The sequence below is a fragment of the Phycodurus eques genome, chromosome 19, assembly GCF_024500275.1.
Source record: "Phycodurus eques isolate BA_2022a chromosome 19, UOR_Pequ_1.1, whole genome shotgun sequence".
Lineage (NCBI taxonomy): Eukaryota > Metazoa > Chordata > Actinopteri > Syngnathiformes > Syngnathidae > Phycodurus > Phycodurus eques.
In genome coordinates this window covers 16,428,310-16,448,215 of record NC_084543.1, presented here as the reverse complement: position 1 = coordinate 16,448,215, position 19,906 = coordinate 16,428,310, and the positions used below count along the sequence as shown (strand labels likewise).

General features: G+C 44.9%; 1 protein-coding gene across 7 annotated transcripts in view; it reads left to right on the top strand.

The window, feature by feature from the left end:
• Positions 1-19,906, top strand: part of llgl2 (LLGL scribble cell polarity complex component 2) — a 142,317-nt gene that overhangs the window by 99,790 nt on the left and 22,621 nt on the right. For 5 of the 7 annotated variants that reach the window (XR_009767205.1, XR_009767203.1, XR_009767202.1 and 2 more), the window contains 4 exons: positions 9,912-10,176; positions 15,751-15,901; positions 15,987-16,015; positions 16,194-16,241. Coding sequence is in view for 2 of the 7 variants with exons in the window: in XM_061663883.1 (XP_061519867.1) it covers positions 9,912-10,176; positions 15,751-15,901; positions 15,987-16,015; positions 16,194-16,241 (493 nt within the window). In the remaining 5 variants the exon portion in view is untranslated. Of the gene's footprint in view, positions 1-9,889; positions 10,177-15,750; positions 15,902-15,986; positions 16,016-16,193; positions 16,242-19,906 lie in introns of those variants that run through there. The other 2 variants (XR_009767204.1, XM_061663884.1) reach the window with 2 other exon arrangements.

The window sequence follows — 19,906 nt, the reverse complement described above, 5'->3', positions numbered from 1 at the left end:
GTGGAATGTTCCAGCAGGTGTCTTTTTGAGCATTCCTCAACTTTCCCAGTCTTTTGTCACCCCTGTCCCAGCATTTTTGGAATGTGTTGCAGGAATCAAATTCAAAATGAGAGCATATTTGAAAAATAAAACAATCATGTTCATCAGTTTGAACAGTATATCTTGCCTTTGTTGTATATTCAATTGGATATACCGTATTTTCACGACCATAAGGGGCACTTAAAAGTCTTAAATTTTCTCCAAAATGGACGGGGCGCCTTATAATGCATGGCGCCTTATGTGTGCACCGAGTTCCAAAATCTGTAAATGTTGTGTGACTTTAATGAGCGCTCCGCTTGACTGACTGGGAGCATTTCCTGCCGACACGCTGCTTATATAGAGGAAGGCGGACGTGACTGAGGACGTAAAGGGGGAAGGGTGGGCGTGACAGAGGATGCTAAAGACATGCCCCCAGTAGGTATATAGTTCCGGTATGTGCATCGGTTTGGCTGTGGACCCCCGAAAATGGCACCTATGAAGAGACACGCTTTACGAAGCACAGTTTAAACTGCAAGCTGTCAGTTATCCGGAGGAACATGGGAATCGAGCAGCCGCGAGAGAATTCAAGATCAAAGAATCCCTGGTTCGCAAGTGAAGGAAGCAGGAAAACGAGCTTCGCCAAGTCAAGAAGATGAAGCTGAGTTTCCACGGAAACAAGGCGAGGCGGCCCGAGTTGGAAGACCAACTTGAGCAATGGATTAATGAGGAAAGAACAGCTGGAAGAAGCGTCTCTACAGTCACCATTCGACTGAGGGCAATAATGCTTGCAGAAGAAATGAAAATCGAACATTTTCAAGGAGGTCCGTCTTGGTGCTTTTGTTTTATGAAATGGCGCCATCTATCCATCCGGGCAAGGACTACCGTGGCGCAGCAACTTCCGGCGGATTACAAGAAAAAAATGGCCATCTTCCGCTGCAGTAAAAAGATTGCTGACAAACACATCCAGCCCAACCACATCACCAACATGGACGAGGTGCCGCTCACTTTCGCTCGCTTTCGACATCCCGGTGAACCACACTGGAGAGAAGAAGGGGACCACCACGGTTGCAATACGCACAACAGGGCACAAGAAGTTGGCTTTTACTGTTGCGCTTGGTTGCCATGGTAATGGACAGAAACTGGCACCTATTAAAGAGGTAGACGCTGCCTAAAGAAAAGTTTCCAGCCGAAGTCATCGTTAAGGCCAATCAAAATGGCTGGATGGACGAGGAGAAAATTAGAGAGTGGCTGAGTGAGGTGTACGTAAAGAGACCGGATGTTTTTTTCCACGCGTCACCGTCCCTGTTGATCTGTGACTCCATGCGCGGCCATCTCACAGCTGCTGTGAAAAACCAAGTTGCAACTAAGAGTGGGAGGCAACGCCACCATATGTGAATGGATTGTGGATGCTTGGCCTAAGGTATCTGCTTTGACTGTTGTCCGAGCTTTCGCGAAAGCCGGCATAATTGCTGAACAGCCCCCCGACTCTGACAATGACGAGAAGGAACCTGGCGTGTTTGATGGAGAACTTGCCCAACTGTTCATGTCGGATACAGAAGATGAGGACTTTTATGGATTTGTGGATGAGGATTGATGAAAAAATAACGTGAGTACATTGTTAAATACTTCAATAAAGTACAACCGAACTCAGTTTTGCTCCCGCTACCTTTTTAAAAACATTGTTTTAGCGTGCATGCATGCTACTGTATGTTTTAAGATAGCGTATTTTTGACCATGCCTGCGCCCAATAATACAGTGCGCCTTATGTATGTGTTAAATACAGAAATAGACTCCGTAACTGAGACTGCGCCTTTTAATACGGTGTGTCCTATGGCTGTGAAAATACGGTAGGTTGAAAAGGATTAGCAAATCTTTGCATTCTGTTTTTACTGAATGTCCCAGCTTCATTGGAATTGCGGTTTGTATAATATACATTTATAAGTTTCATATATGCAATCCAATGCCACCATTTGTGATACTTCAGAGAGGTGCAGGTGTTTATTTCATGTCAACTTGGTGTCACCATCCACACACTCTACACAAGCACATGCCTACTAAAGGCTCTACTGTGACGTGAACGACAGCCCATACGGACATGATGTGAACAGACGATTTCCTGCCTTAAAAGCGTTGGCACCATTCCTCACACTGACATTCCTGACCATCCATCCATTTTCTGAGCTGCTTCTCCTCACTAGGGTCACGGGCGGGCTGGAGCCTATCCCAGCTATCATTGGGCAGGAGGCGGGGTACACTTTGAACTGGTTGCCAGCCAATCGCAGGGTACATACAAACAAACAACCATTCGTACTCACATTCACACCTACGGGCAATTTAGAGTCTCGAATTAAAGCATGTTTTTGGGATGTGGGAGGAAACCGGAGTGCCCGGAGAAAACCCACGCACCACGGGGAGAACATGCGAGAACACGCTTCAGCTTGAGGTCACAAACTGATATTCTCCTTCAGGATTTTCTATTAAAGAGCAGAAATTCATGGTTCCATCAATCAGAGCAAGTTGTCCAGGTCCTGAAGGAGCAAAGCAGACCATCACACTACCACCACGATGTTTAACTGTTGGTATGAATGATGTTCTTTTTCTGAAATGCTGTGCTACATTTACAACAGATGTAACGAGACACACACCTTCCAAAAAGCTCAACTTTCATCTTGTCAGTCCATATAATATTCTGCCAAAAGTCTTGGGAATTATTCAATGGTTTTATTTTATTTTATTTTTTATTTTTTTTGGCAAAAGTAAAACAAGCCTTTGTGTTCTTTTTGGTCAATACTAGTTTTCACCTTGGAACTCTGCCATGTATGCCAATTCTGCCCAGTCTCTTCCTTATTGTTGTCATGAACACTGACCTTAACTGAGGCAATGGAGACCTGCTGGACTTTAGAAGTTGTCCTGAGTCCCTTTGTGGCCTCCTGGATGAGTCATTGCTGTTCTCTTGGGGTAATCTTTGTAGGCCGGCCACTCCTGGGATGGTTCGCCACTCTTCCATGTTTTCTCCATGTGAAGATAATGGCTCTCGCGGAAATCCTAAAGCTTCAAAAATGGATTTTTGAACCCTTTCCAGACTGATGATAGATGTCAATTACTTTATTTCTCTATTGTTTTGGAATTTCTTTGGATCGTGTCATTTTGTTGCAGCTTTTTAAGATCTTTTGTCTGACTTGATTTTGTCAGACAGGTTATGTTTAAGTGATTTCTTGATTGAACAGGTCTGGAGGTGAAAAAAAATAAAATTAACAAAAAAAAAATTTGATTCGGGGGTATTTACTTTTTCACACAAGGCCAGGTAACACTTAATAATGTTTTTCCCCATAATAAGGGATACCACTTAAAAACAGCATTTTAAATTCACTTGGATTATAGTTCCCTGATATTTACATTTATTTGATGATCTTAAACATTTAAGTGGCAAAACTAGGCAAAAATATTAGAATTTGAGAAGGGGGCCACTAGTTTTTCACAGCACTGTATATGAGATTTTGACGTTCCATCATCAAAGATATCTGTCTATGGATTAATTCACCTTTGCCAATTCTGTTTTCAAACCTGGTAGCAAAAGATCTTAACCATCAAAATTAAAACTCAGCACTCTATTTTGCAACAAACAAATAACAATGCTGATAAATTGAATTGCATAGTTTATAACGACAGGACAATAGTTTTGTTTTCTGTTTTGTGCGATGTACTTGTACAAGAAGAATGTACGCGTACAAGAAGTACATGTATGAACAAGAAATGTAATTACGTCTTGCATGCTATTTGTGTTACATATTTATATTTCCTATATCCACAATTTCTGCTAAAACAATGCAAATTTCCCCATTGTGGGACTAATAAAGGTTATCGTACATTACAAATACTTTTTAATAATAGTAATATACATTTAACCTGCCCACGTTCTGAAGTGACATATGCAGTGACGTACGAATTCATTTCCGGTTCAGATGCATCGTCCTGTGTGGACGTGTATTATTTTATATTTTTTTTATCTCTAAATGTATTCTTTGGCCTATTATTTGGTTCTTCAAAGTTGGTTACTCGCTGCGAAAACTCTGTTCCAGCCAGACCTATGTAACAAGTGTGTCGTTTCACCAAATCACTTATTTCGATGTTTTGCGACTGCATGACACAATAGCGTAGCATTTAGAATGGCTCTGACATCGTCTTCGCCTATCCTGCCTTCGTGACACTTGTAAGAAGCATGGTGAGACAAGTAGCTTATTAACTACCATGGAGGTGATGATCAGTGACTTACAATGCGTTGACACTGGACGCAAAGAGAACTTTCACCTCTTTTTTTTTTTTTCAATATCCGGAACAGTCAGTGTTACGGCCGTAACAAGTCAATGTTCAGTGATTTCTATAACAAAATACGGACGGTCCGTAACATTTGGCAGCTCTGTATTTGTGAATTTGTTTCATAAAACTCTGGATGTGGCTTGTGTTTTAAAAAGTGGCGCTTTTCGGTCATGTTCTTTGTATCCTCAAGCAATTTGGTGACTTACCAAATGCTGCCCAATTGGATTTACTGTATGTGAGTCATACTCAACATTAAAATCATATAGCCAATAAAGCTACCTATCAAAAATGTGCAGATGATTAACTGCACTGTAGCGTATTTTGGTTTTGGATAAAGATGTAATTAATTTTGGACAAAGAATATGCCGGAGGTGAACGGCTGTGTTACTTACGGTTTAATTCCATTTACGTTTAACGTTATAATCAACCTATCTTTGTCTTGAAAAGGGGCACCACGTCTCTTTTTATGTGTAAATTTGAGGAAAAGGGACGAAAAACCAGTCTAATAATCCAGAAGGCTGTTACACGGACGAAATAAGAGTTCTAGATAACAGTGGTTTATTGTTGTAACTCAAACACACAAAAACAAGACAGGCAGTGGAATTTTACACACAATTTTATTGAAAATGTAATGAAATCTATAGGGAAAACTACAGGGAAACAATACAGAGGGATCTAACTACAAAACGAAAACATGAATAACAGTAATAGAAAGAAACTAGGCATACGTAAAGGGAGGATGACATCAAGTGTGATTGAAATAAAAATGTGTGCGTGAAATGAGTTGAGTCATAGCGAGAGAGAGGAAAGTTGGGATTTGTGTGAATATAGAATTTCCCCATAATTATAAGGCTAATCTTGTACATCCTGGCAACGATTACAGTGCTGTACTCACGACCGTGTATAGGTTGGTCCTGGGGTGGTCTTTCTCAGTTTTCTTGGGAGAAACGGAGGCAGGTTTAGTTGAAGAAAAAGGATGCACAAAAATAAAATAAAACAGGCGGGAGAAGAAAAAGGGAAGTTGTTCTTCCCGCGTCTGTGGGATAATGTGACCGTTTCTCTGCCTCCCTTTTCAGGGACCCGCTGGCAACTTCCGAGAGCTTCCTGGAAGCGTACCTGGTACTTGTAGTAGCAGCTGCTTTGATTGCATAGCGGTGACCCACGTAGGCCGGGAACCCACGTCTCCATCCCAGGCTTTCGCTGGCCGAACCGCGTATTCGAACAAAAAGGGGAGGGGGGATGGGCGGCGAAGCCACCCCGTAGCTGGAGAGATGTTAGCTAGGAGGAAGAGAGAACCAAAAGCCAGAGTGAACAAAAGCCAAGAGGAGGCCGGAGTCAAAGGTTAAATACCCAGGAGGTGGGTTTAAGAGACGGGGAAACTGGAGAAGACCACACCCATCGACTTGAATTCTGGTCTACAATTTAGCCATAAAAATGGTGTAAAAATCATATATAAATATAAAATACTCCCAACTTTGTACTCTTACATAGATCAAGCATATAGAATGGTTGTTTAAACTTTAGTCTTGGCAAATCTACTGCTACTGCTGACACAATGACACAGACATCAAGGGGTACATTTGGAATATTTCTGCAGAGTACGTAAAACATCAAAACAGACATTTATCTTCGGTTAAAAAAAACTTTTGAGTATGAGTCCACAGGTTTGCAGTAACTCTCAACCGCCAGCGGGTGTCATCCGCGTTCCAGCAATGTTCCCAGTGGATCTTGCATGCATTTCAAAGAGCAAATGATTCTTTGAACTTTATCTTGGCTTGCTATGACCAGCGGATTTTCCAAACTTTTGGTCGATATCTTGGGCGCACCCCCGTTGGTCTTTGAGGACTGGAAGCCCAGGTTTCTCGGGGAACTGTTAATTAGTTTCAGGTCCGGCTGACATGAACCGGAATGCAGTTTATCAAGTTGTTGGGGGGTTTGCCGGTGGCACCTTGTTTGTCAATGCGTACTCACTACAGCACTATCTATAAAAAAAAATTATTAAAAAAACCTACAAAAATCACTGAATCCGAAATTAGTGAAGCGTGATATAGCAAGGGATTACTGTATACCAAATTGTGCCGTATCAACAGCCACTTCATCCAGCTCTTCCGGGAGGATCCCAAGGCGTTCCCAGGCCAGCCGAAGGACGTAGTCTCTCCAGCGTGTCATGGGTCGTCCCCGGGGTCTCCTCCCGGTGGGAAGTGCCCGGAACACCTCATCGGGGAGGCGTCCGGGAGGCGTCCGAATCAGATGCCCCAGCCACCTCATCTGGCTCCTCTCGATGTGAAGGAGCAGCGGCTCTACTCAGATCCTCCCGGATGACCGAGCTTCTCACCCTATCTCTAAGGGAGAGCCCGGACACCCTGCGGAGGAAACTCATTTCGGCCGCTTGTATCCGGGATCTTGTTCTTTCACAGTTCGTGACCATAGGTGAGGGTAGGAACGTAAATCGAGAACTTCGCAATTCGGCTTAGCTCCTTCTTTACCAAACGGACCGAAACAAAGTCCGCATCACTGCAGACGCTGCACCGATCCGCCTGTCAATCCATTCTTCCCTCACTCGTGAACAAGACCACAAGATACTTGAACTCCTCCACTTGGGGCAGGATCTCATCCCCGACCTGGAGAGGGCAGGCCACCCTTTTCCGACTGAGGACCATGGTCTCAGTCTCATTTGGAGGTGCTGATTCTCATCCCAGCCGCTTCACACTCGGCTGCGAACTGCTCCAGTGAGAGTTGGAGGTCACTGCTTGATGAAGCCAACAGAACCACATTATCAGCAAAAAGTAGAGATGCAATACTGAGGCCACCAAACCAGACCCCCTCTACGCCTCGGCTCCATCTAGAAATTCTGTCCATAAAAGTTATAAACAGAATCGGTGACAAAGGGCAGCCTTGGCGGAGTCCAACCCTCACTGGAAACCGACTTACTGCCGGATATGCGGACCAAACTCTGACTCCGGTCGTAAAGGGACCGAAAAGCCCGTATCAGGGGATTCGGTATCCCATACTCCCAAAGCACCCCCCACACGACCCCCCGAGGGACACGGTCGAACGCCTTCTCCAAGTCCACAAAACACATGTAGACTGGTTGGGGGAACTCCTATGCACCCTCGAGGACCCTGCCAAGGGTGTAGAGCTGGTCCACTGTTCCACGGCCAAGACGAAAACCACACTGCTCCTCCTGAATCTGAGATTCAACTTCCTGACGGACCCTCCTCTCCAGCACCCCTGAATAGACCTTACCAGGGAGGCTGAGGAGTGTGAGCCCCCTGTATTTGGAACACACCCTCCGGTACCCCTTCTTAAAAAGGGGGACCACCACCCCAGTCTGCCAATCCAGAGGCACTGTCCCCGATGTCCACGCAATGTTGCAGAGGCGTGTCAACCAGGACAGCCCTACAACATCCAGAGCCTTGAGGAACTCCGGGCGAAACTCATCCACCCCCGGGGCCTTGCCTTTCCACCGAGTAGCTTTTTAACCCCCTCGGTGAGCTCAACCCCAGAGATAGGAGAGCCTTTCTCCATAGCCTCGCCTCCCATGCCCGAGTTTTTGCTTCAGCGACCACCAAAGCTGCATTCCACTTGGCCAGCCGGTATCCATCAGCTGTCTCAGGAGTCCCACATGCCAAAAAGGCCCGATAGGACTCCTTCTTCAGCTTGACGGAATCCCTCACCGTTGGTGTCCACCAACGGGTTCGGGGATTGCCGCCACGACAGGCACCAACCACCTTACGGCCACAGCTCCGGTAGGCCGCCTCAGCAATGGAGGCACAGAACATGGTCCACTCGGACTCGATGTCTCCCGCCTTCCCCCGGAACATGAGCAAAGTTCTGTCGGAGGTGGGAGTTGAAACTCCTTCTGACAGGGGATTCCGCCAGACGTTCCCAGCAGACCCTCACAATACGTTTGGGCCTGCCACGTCGGACCGGCATCTTCCCCCACCATCGGAGCCAACTCACCACCAGGTGGTGATCAGTTGACAGCTCCGCCCCTCTCTTTACCCGAGTGTCCAAGACATGCAGCCTCAAGTCCGATGACACGACCACAAAGTCGATCATCGAACTGCGACCTAGGGTGTCCTGGTGCCAAGTGCACGTGTGGACACCCTTATGCTTGAAGATGGTGTTCGTTATGGACAATCCGTGATGAGCACAGAAGTCCAATAACAGAACACCGCTCGGGTTCTGATCGGGGGGGCCGTTCCTCCCAATCACGCCCTTCCAGGTCTCACTGTCATTGCCCACGTGAGCATTGAAGTCCCCCCAGCAGAACGATGGAGTCCCCAGCGGGAGCGCTCTTCAGCACCCCCTCCAAGGACTCCAAAAAGGTTGGGTACTCTGAACTGCTGTTTGGTGCATAGGCACAAACAACAGTCAGGACCTGTCCCCCCACCCGAAGGCGGAGGGAGGCTACCCTTTCATCCACCTGGGTGAACCCCAACGTACTGGCGCCGAGCCGGGGAGCAATAAGTATACCCACACCTGCTCGGCGCCTCTCACCATGGGCAACTCCAGAGTGCAAGAGAGTCCAACCCCTCTCGAGAGGACTGGAACCAGAGCCCAAGCTGTGCGTGGAGGCGAGTATATATCTAGTCGGAACTTCTCGACCTCACACACCAGCTCGGCCTCCTTCCCTGCCAGAGCGGTGACATTCCACGTCCCGAGAGCCTGCTTCTGTAGCCGGGGGTCAGATCGCCAAGGTCCACGCCTTTGGCCACCACCCAGCTCGCACTGCACCCGACCCCTATGGCTCCTCCCACAGGTGGTGAGCCCATGGGAAGGTGGAACCACGTTACCCTTTCGGGCTGTGCCCGGCCGGGCCCCATGGGTGCAGGCCTGGCCACCAGGCGCTCGCCTTCGAGCCCCACCTCCGGGCCTGGCTCTAGAAGGGGCCCCCGGTGACCCGCGTTCGGGCAAGGGAAACCTGAAACCATTTATTGTACTCGTTATAGGGGTTTTTGGAGCCGTGCTTTGTCTGGTCCCTCACCTAGGACCTGTTTGCCATGGGTGACCCTGCCAGGGGCATAAAACCCCAGACAATTTAGCTCCTAGGATCATTGGGACACACAAACCCCTCCACCACGATAAGGTGACGGCTCAAGGAGGGGAATTTCTAAATTAAAATTTAAAAAATTCCAAATTAGTCTCAACCTGATACGAAATTCAGTCATTTTAATATGATCAGAGAAGTTTTATTTTATAGCTTGTAATAGAAGAATAATAAGAAGGAGAATCACCTTTTATTGTCATGAACATGCATGCATGCACACAAAATTTGTTCTCTGCATTTAACCCATCACAGTGAACACATACACATGTTAGTGGAACACACTGGAGCATGGGGCAGCTGAAGCGCCCGGGGAGCATTTCGGGGTATCAGTGTCTTGCTCAAGGACACCACAGCCGTGAGTCTGGGGGATGTTGGCAGATGGTCCAATCGGGGTCTTGAACCTAGGTCCCCCACAGTGTTAGGCGATGATCTGATCATGATCTGATAATAGACCTGAAATGGAAAATAAATTAATAACTGGATAATATTACCTGCATACAGCACTGTACTTTCTTTTATCCAGGTTTTCACCCTTCCTAAAGTGAGTGCCAAGATGAAGCTGAAGCTAACAGCCATGGATGGCTCCAGAGTACGGCGGGTTGGCGTGGCTTGGTTCGGCAGCAGTCGATCAGAGGATTATGGCGAGAGTGGCCTGGTGGTTTTGACAAATCAAGGTGACCTTCATGTGGTATCACTACCGGGGGTGAAGCTGCAGGTGCATTTCCCCTGTATCCGCAAAGAAGATGTAAGCGGCATTGCTTCCTGTGTCTTCACAAAACATGGCCAAGGTAAAAGTGTGAACAGGTCTCAATCTCTATAAAAGAAAATCTTGCTGGCATATTACCGAATACAGTGGATTCCCGCATGTTCGCTGTTCGGCACCTGTGGATTCCCCGATACATGAAATTTAACAAGGTTATTTTTGTAAAATTAAATTTATTTATTTTTTGTCAATGCAATTATTATGGGAGAAATTATTCACAGATTTTTGCCGTTTGCAGTCGAGCCCGGTCCCTATTCCTTGTGTTTGGTGGGGGTCCACTGTCGTCTCAAACATTCTTATAATTTTTTTCAATTATATCTTATTATTCATCACTTTTTAGTGCTCAGTCTTTGCAAACCTCTAAGAGGAAATTGGCCCAAATGAGCTCCAATCGGAAGCAGGTAACCGACGGATTGATGAGGGTAAATTGACGCTTATCAGAAGCTAACACTGTTAGCGAATACTAATCTGAGCATCCAACAAATCTTAATGTTTTACTCCATGTCCAGCTTCAAGTGTTTTCTGAACAAGCCGAGCATTATAAGTTCTCAATTCTTCTCGTATCTTTTTCAGAATTGTCTTGCACAATTCAACATATTCAATTTTGTTGATAATATATATATTATATATATATATATATAATATATATATTACAGTGGATTGATTACAGTGGATTGATTGGACTTGTCTACATTCTCCCCAGGCTGGCACGAACGCCACACTGCTAACACTCGCTGAACAAGTAAACAAACTTGAAAAAAAGCACCCAGATTCATCCCTCATTATTCTTGGGGACTTTAAAAATGCTAAACTCAACCACGAACTCCCTAAATACAAGCAGCACATTGACTGTCCTACCAGGAAAAACAACATCTTAGATCAGTGCTATACTGCACTAAAGCTTCCTCGCCGCGCCTACAAGCGCGGATGGCAGAAGCACTCTGCCTCGAAACTACACTTTTGTGTGTGGGGAGGCAGCTTACGGGTAAAAGATCCTTAAGGAAGGAATTGCGCAAGTTTTCTCTGAGCCCGTGACGAACACCGTCACCAAGGCGCTTCAGCAACCCTACCCTTGCTTTTTCTCTGTTTTTCCTTTTTTTTCTCCTTTTTCTTCCAACCTCTACCTGCTTGACGCCCCTGCCCATCCATCGGGAAGATCGACCTGCCTGCCCAAGTTTTGTTCTACGTAACATGAGTGCAACGTGTTGTTTCCTAAGTACAAATTGGTGCATAATTGGGTTCTAATAAGGGTCACAGAAGTTTGCAACTCTCGCATTGTCACCGCACATGCTCATGGCGACGCGGAGTAAATGTCTTTTGCATTGATCGGATCGGCGAATTATGACATTAAAGACGATCAGCCAATCAGCATAAAATGCTAATTATCGGCCGATACCAATCAGGCCAATAAAATCGGTGTAAAGTCTACTTTTTAGATGTGTAAAATTTAGGGAAAAGGGACGAAAAACCTCGATCAGTCTCATAATCTAGAAGGCTGCTACGTTTCTGAAATATGAGGTTTAATGTTGTAACTCAAAACACACACAAGACAACAAGAATTGGAATTTTTGAGAAAATTTTATTATATCTAAAGGGAAAGCTACAAGGAAACAATACAGGGGGATCTAACCACAAAAAGTAAACGAATAATGGCAATAGAAACTAGGAAAGGTAGGAGGACATTATGTGTGGTTGGAATACAAATGTGCGCGTCGAAAGAGTTGAGTCATAGCAAGAGAGCGCAAAGTTGGGATTTGTCTGAAGCTGGCATTTTCCCAAAAATTATTAGGCACTAATTTTGTTCATTCTGGCAACAATTGTTGTGCTACTCACGACCGTAGATCAGTTGGCCCTTTGGATGTGGTCTCTCTCAGTTGTCTCAGGAGGAAGGTAGGCAGGTTTAGTTGAATATGCACTAAAAAGTAAAAACAAAAACAGGCGGAAAAAGAAAATTGTTGTCCTGTTGGGATGCGCTCGTAACTTTCCTGCCTATTGAGCTTGTCGCCGGTGCCGCTCTCGCTCTAACTTTGGTTTAACAGGTACGGATGCAGGGCGTTGTGTGCTGGAGCCAATCGTCAACTGATCAAGCTAGGAAAAACGATCAGAGCCGCGTGGCTGGCTTCTTTCATTGAAAGCGCCCCCGTCTTGGACCGACAGTCGCTCTTGCATGTGGAGGCAACGAAGGACAAAGGAAAAGTAAGGGGGAGTGGGGTTGGCTGAAGCCACCCCGTAGCTGGAGAGATGTTAGCCAGTTAAAAGCAGTGAAGCAAGACACCAGAGAGCGAGAAGAAGCGGGAGTCAAAGATTAAATACCCAGGGGGCGTATCAAAGTGACGGAGAAACCGGAGAAGACCACACCCATCGGCTTGAATTTGACCTACAGTTTGACCCATAAAGATGGGAGTAAAAATCATATATTAATCAAAAATGCTCCCAACTTTGTACTCGTACTCATAGATTAAGGATATAAAATGATGGTCTAAACTTTAGTCTTGGCAAATCAATTTCTTATTGTTCAATACATTTCATACTGCTTCAAATCAAGACGAACAGTTCTCAAAGTCTCGCAGCTGGACCTGTAAAGCTGACACAATGACACAGACATCAAGGCATACATTTGGAATATTTCTGCAGAGTTCGTAAAACATCAAAACAGACATTTATCTTCGGTAAAAAAAATAAAAAAAAACATTCCAATGCAAGTTCGGAGGTTTGCATAATTCTCAACCACCAGCCGGTGCCGTCCGCGTTCCAGCAAAGTTCCCAGTGGAGAGAGGCTCTCCCAACCTTTTGGTCGCTCTATCAGTTCTGCACATCAAAGGGTCTTTGATGACTGGAAACCAGATTTCTCAGGGAGCTGTTAATTAGTTTAAGGTCCAGGTGAGATAAATTAGGCATCCTTGTGCCCGTCTTGCGCAGTGGGGCAGCTTGGAAGAATGCAGTTTATCAAGTTGTCGGTTGGGGTGCTGTGACAAGCGGGCCATAGTCACTACAATTCTATTGTTCTTTTGGGACAGGTACAACCCCCAATTCCAATAAAGTTGGGACATAAGTGTAAAATGTAGATAAAACACAATGCAATTATTTGAAAATCCTTTTCAACCTATATTCAGTTCAATACACTACAAAGACAAGATAATTAATGTTGAAACTGATGAACGTTATTGTTTCTCTTTGTATTTGATGCCTGCAACACGTTACAAAAAAGCTGGGACAGGCAACAAAAGACTGTGAAAGTTGAGGAATGTTCAAAAAACACATTTGGAACATAATTGGAAACAGGTGACTGCCATGATTGTGTATAAAAGCAGTATCCCCGAAAGGCTCATTTGTTCACAAACAAGGATGGGGTGAGGTTCACCACTTTGTGAACAACTGTGTCAGCAAATTGTCGAGCAGTTTAAGAACGTTTCTCAACATACAATTGCAAGGAATTTAGGGATTTCATCATCTACAGTCCATATAAAAATATTGACATAATCTGGAGAAATCTCTTCACACAAGTGGCAAAGCCGAAAACCAACACTGAATGCCGTGACCTTTGATTCCTCAGCCAGCACACCATTTAAAAACTGGCATCATTGAGTAAAGGATACTGCCACGTGGGCTATGGAAAACTTAATCAAACCATTGTCAGTTAACACAGTTCGTTATTACAGCTACCAAAGCAAGTGAGCAAACTCACATGCAAAGCAAAAGCCAGATATGAACAACACCCAGAAACACCGCCGTTTTCTCTGGGCCTAAGCTCATCTCAGATGGACTGATGCAAATTGGAAAAGTGTGCTGTGGTATGATGAGTTCACATTTCAAATGGTTTTTGGAAATCATGGGTGTCATGTCCTCTTGGCAAAAGATGAATAGGACCATCCGGGTTGTTATCAGTGGAAAGTTCCAAAGCCAGCATTTGTGATGGTATGGGGGTTGTGTTTCTGCCCATGGTATGGTTAAGTTGCACATCTGTGAAGGCACCATTAATGCTGAAAGGTACATAGTTTTGGAACAACATGTGCTGCCATCCAAGCAACATTTTTTTCAGGGACATCCCTGCTTATTTCAGCAAGACAGAGCCAAGCCACATTCCGCACGATACAACAGCGTGGCTTTGTCGTAAAAGAGTGCCTGCCAGCAGTCCAGAACTGTCTCCCATTGAAAATTTGTGGTGCATTATGATACACCAAAAACGACAACAGAGATCCTGGACTGTTGAGCAACTGAAGTTACAAAGCTTCAACAGTTAGTGTTCTCAGCTCCCAAAGCTTATTGAGTGTTGTTGAAAGGAAAGGCATTGTAATACAGTGGTACACATCTCCCTGTCCCATCTTTTTGGTGGTGCGGACAAATTCAAAATGAGTGAATATTAGATTTTTTTTTTTTACCTGAATTTTTTTTAACATTAAATATTCATGGATTCAAGGGTTTCAGTTGTCATACCAACACACATTCCACGTGACATGGCACAAAATTAGATTCCCAAGGTCCCAGATTAGCCCAATAATTCTCAAGAAAATGTATTGGCCCCTTTCTCAAATTCTTATATTTTTGCAGTTTCCCCACTATATATTAAGATCATCAAACAAATTAATCCACCTAAACTTAAAATGCTGTTTTTACATGGTGATTGAATTTATTCAGGAAAAAAAACTATTCAAAGTTACCTGTCCCTGTGTGAAAACGTAATTTACCCCCATTTGATAGTGCTGGAGCCTATCCCAGCTATCTTCGGGCGAGAGGTGTGGCGTACACCCTGAACTGGTTGCCAGCCAACGCAGGGCAACAGTTGTGAACTTGCAGGGCAGATAGTGCGTCCTGCAATGAAGTCAAATGCTTTTTTTCCTTGGAGCAATGGTTCCCTATAAGTCCACTGTTTGTGCACCAACCTTTGTTGATGTATATACAGAGTCCACCACCACGTTTTTTTCCCAGAATGGGAATCCCGATCAGATCGGAACAGCTGTAATCCATTCATCTCTAAGGCTGAGTCGGACATGTTGTTGTTTTGCCATGTTACCGTGAGGCACAGCACGGAACAATTCCGCATCTTGTTCGTGCCAGCAATTCTCAGGCAAAGTAAGTCCATTTTATTGTCCAGTGAGCAAACATTAGCAAGGAAGAGTGATGGTACCGGCAGTTTGTTAGCCTTTAGTTGAACTAGCCAGCCAGCTCGTTTGCCTAGCTTCTGCGTCCGTGAGCATCACTTCCTCTTGCTGAAATCTCCGCGTCTTGTTTAGCATTTCTCTTTTGTTCAAAAGAGCTGCAATCTTCCGAGAGTAGTTTCAATGTAGATGGAATAGTTGTCCTGAACTCTCACTAAATTGGTAAAATTAGTCTGAGCTATACTTGACACGCATTATCGGCATTAAGATTGCACTAAATTCGGCTTGAAAGTCGTTATCAAGGTGCATAATCTTGAGAGCCTGTGAAGCTGTTGCACTGCTGGGTGTAACCATCTTACTAAAACAAATCTTGTCTTTGTAATGTATTCAATTGAACATAGGTTGAAAAGGATTTGCAAATCATAGTATTCTGTTTTTATTTTAAGGTTTACACGTAAAATGTAGTTATGCAAGTAGTTAAATTTATTGCTGACTCTTCTCAGGCTTCTACTTGATCTCGCCATCTGAGTTTGAGCGCTTTTCGCTGTCCAGTCGCTTCCTCGTAGAGCCTAGCTGTCTTGTGGAGGTTCCAATTGATTTGGGCGCCTCAACTCAAGGTGTACCAAAGCGGGATGGATATTTATCTGCTCTCAGGTTCGGTTGCTCATTTAATTGATGTTTGCTGTTGATTTTAGGACTAATTATGATTTTTTTTTTTTTTATATACACCATATTCTAGAGAAACCAGCCAAGAATGTGAGAATTCAGGTAAAACACAGACCTTTGCTAGTAATACAGCACCAGGCTTAAAATGCGTGTGCTTTGTTGCCAAGAAAATACTCTGTATAAATATCAATTTGATGACCTTTGTTCTTGTGTTAATCACCTCTCTCCTCTTGTCTGCGGCTCGTAGTACTCATTTTGCTGCTACCTGTGTGTGTTCCAGATAGTTCAGCTAGACGTGTTATGGAGCATGCTTTGCTGAATGATGAGGGTGAGTAAATTTATGTGTGTGTGTCTTTTTGTGTAAGTGTGTGTGTATGTATGTATTTATATTAGTGGTGGGACTTTAATGCGTTAATCATGTAGCATATACGGGTTAAATAAAAATGTAATTAATTTAGGAGAAAAAAATGAGCTGGAAGCGACGCCTTTGTTACTTCCATTTTAGCGTAATTTTAAATTACAGTGTTATAAATCAAGTATTTTATCAAGTAAAAGGGGCACCATATCAATTTGTGGATACAATTTAGGGAAAAGTGACAAGAAACCTTTTTATCAGTCTCGTAATCTGAAGGTTGCTACACTTTCTGAAATTTTGATAAACGTTCTAGATGGCCAATGGTTTCTTTCCGCAAACCCAAACACACACAACAATGCAGGTAGTGAATTTTATGGAAAATTTAATGATCTAACATGGGGAATCTACAGGGAAGCAATACAGAAAAACACAAAACAAATAAAGTACAGGCGAACATTGGCAAAGGAAACTGACTTGTGATGTGAGATTGGGATAAAACACCTTCCTTCCTTTCCCACCACCTTCAGGACCAAAAGGGAAGCTGGACCGCCTCTGAGTGTTATTTCGTGGTTTAAACCCAGTGGAATAAAATATTAATTATTGGATTTAACATAACAAGACCATTTTCCCGCTTTGCATTGTCCCACGGCCATCCTCTTTAATCCCTGTTGCGAATCTTTCATGTGTTATGTGATTATTGAGAACACTGTAATATTTGCAATGTGGCATTTGTGTGGTGTGGAGTGAAACATTTCATCTGGTTCAGTTGACAACAGATTCGACATCAGATATTCAAGTTTTCAGAAATACAGTCACGAGTGGCATTCATGTAAAGTTCTTAAAATATTAGATCCCAGTCAAGTCCGGTAAAGATTGTGGGTAGTGAACCTGCGTTTGCCGTGACGTTCCGCCGCCTGTGGGTGTCGCGAGTACCCCGTCCATTGTCCAGTGGCGGGGTGCACAGCAGGCTCTCCAGGCTGGCTGGTGGTGGAAGTTAATTAATTTAGCGTTCTGGTGCAAAACTAGGTGTCTTTTGTCTCCACTTTGATGCTCCTGGCTTGTAATTCACTTAGCGTCTGTATGGGAAGTTGAATCTCACCACTCCGTGGTCGTCTACCTCGGCGAGGAGAGCGGCGGTAGCCCGAGACTGGGGTGCTGGGTGTCATCTTTTAATGGCATGTCCGCTACATATCCCCCCTTTGTTGGCTTATATAGGTGTTCGTGTCAGGTTTGACGTGTGTGGATGTGTGTAGGTGTGTCTATTGGGATGGCAGTGATTCGGGGCAGTGGCGAAGCTAGAACTAAGGGTAAACATTAACTAGGTGTAGAGTTCTCAGTAAAAGTCAAACAAAAGGAGAAACTCAACACGGCTCTATGGAGGAGAAAGGAAGAGAGAGAAAAGGTAACTAGCTTAAATTTGGCACATAGGGGGCACAGCAGTCGGGTGTAGAACCCGACACATCAATCAAGGAGAGCGAAGGTGTCACGTAGAGCTTCTAATCATGGGGAGAGCTGAACCCTACTCTAGATTCAAAAGTGAGTGGAGAGGTCTCGGGGGGGCAATTTAGGTCAATGTGCACCTCCTACCCTATCTGTATGGGATTAGGTTCGGGTTCAGTCGTTCTTTTCCTATGGAAAATTTTGGGTCGCGCATTTGAGCACTGGTTCAGAAGATCCTGCAAGTTCTGAGTCTTTCAATAGAGCAGGTAGACGATGCAGAAAGTCATGCAGTCAGTAGACTGACCAAGACAATTATAAGATGTTATCTGCTGCGGACCAGGAGTGTATGAGCGGGAGCTCGGGTGTTCTGCCCCTCAGTGCTAATGGCGCGCAGGGTGTTGTCAATGTGGGTGATGTCAGTCGCCTGAGTTCCTTCAAACTGAATCTGTTTAAGCGTCTCAGGATCAACCTCCAATTTGTACTGTCCGAAAAAGTTAGAAATTGCGATTTCGCTCTCATAATTGTCGGTTGGCAGGTGGTAGAGGGCGACGTCCTCAATATGCAAAATGGCATCTTTGGGGACACCGAGCCACATGGTTTGATTTGACATGGCGAGTGTCGTCGCTTTGTCGTCATGGTCGTAACTCAGCGTTTCGCTTAGGGCTGGCGTATTGACTAGCCATTTGGACCCAACAATTTCCACGTGAGTAGTAGTAACCTGGTAGCGTGGTGTAGCTTCTGCTCTACACCGTGACCCATCCTTCATGGGCTTAAGGCCACAAGTCCCATCCGCTACATCTCGGATGAACGGCTTACTGGGACACAGGTAATGGATGTCTTTTGTGAGGATGCACGTGAAAATTTTACGCCAGATATAGATCAGGATTACTATCATCATAGGCGACGACCGCGGGAGTACTGTTTCGGACGTAAATGTCGCTTTGCCAGATGCCAACATTAATTACATCTTTTCGGCGATAGATGTTGAGTCGATAATTGGGAGAGTAACAAGGAAGGCTATTTCTCAGAACTTATGGTTGACATACAAGACATTGGAACTCCCGAGAGAGAAAAGCCAAGTGGGCTTGGACAGGGCTAATGGGGTTGGCTAGAGCTTTGGACAGGATGCTTTTGACGAAGCTCAGGGATACCAAGTATGGAGGTATTGCTAAATTGCTAAGCCATTTCTAAATTGTCTATGGATGAAGAGATTTCACGTAGCATGTCGTTGTGGTAACAATCTGTGTGTGAGCATAATCCGTTTGGACCACCGACAGCAGTTTACTTATGCTTTGTCTCGTTTGGTTCAGGATGACACGGTGAGTGTTGAGGACAAGGATAGTGCCCTTGAGTGTCTTGCCTAACGATTGGAGATTAGCGGTTTGTCTATCCATGCTGCGTCGGATGTTACGAATTTCGGTTTGGAGCTCCCCAATTTGTTTCTTAACCTGGCTTTAGCGTCCTCCTTCACGCACCCTTCCCCCTTTACGTCCGCATGCTGTCCTCAGACATGTCCGCTTTTCCTCTGGATAAGCAGCGTGTCGGCAGGAAATGCTCCCAGTCAGTCAAGCGGTCAAAAAAAAAAAATTAAAACAAACAAAAAGTCAAGTCATTAAAAATTTTATCAGGTCCTGGAATCCGAGAGTAACCTCGGACTTTCTTCCAGTAGACGTGGATGTTGTTTGAATTAACTAGATGGTCGCATGTAATGATTAGATCGGGGTGTTTGACCGGTTTTCGCCCCGACGTGAGGAACCCATTACGTTGCCACGTCGGTAAGTGGCAGGTGAATGTGAGACGTGCGTAGTTTGAGTCCGTACAGATAACCAAAGAGGTGGTTTTGTGTTTCACCTCTAAGGTTAAGGTTATTAGGATGCCTGCAATTTCAGCGTATTGGGAGGAGTTTTGACCCAATTGGAATTGCTGTGGTTCGCACTGCACGTCACCGACCCATGCAATGCCGACGCCAGCTCGCACCTGCGTTAGGTGGAGGAAGGAACAACCGTCCACATACGCCGTTATCATGTTGCGGCATGCATTCTCATCGAAATAACGAAGGCGCGTCAAAACAGGCAGTGGCAATGCCAGGGTGGGTGGTTCTGCAGGCGGTTCTGTAGACAGACAGTTCTGGCAGGCGGCCAAGTCCTCTGCCAAGGGGACTCCCCTTGACACACAGGGCCAGGTAACTTTTTTTTCCC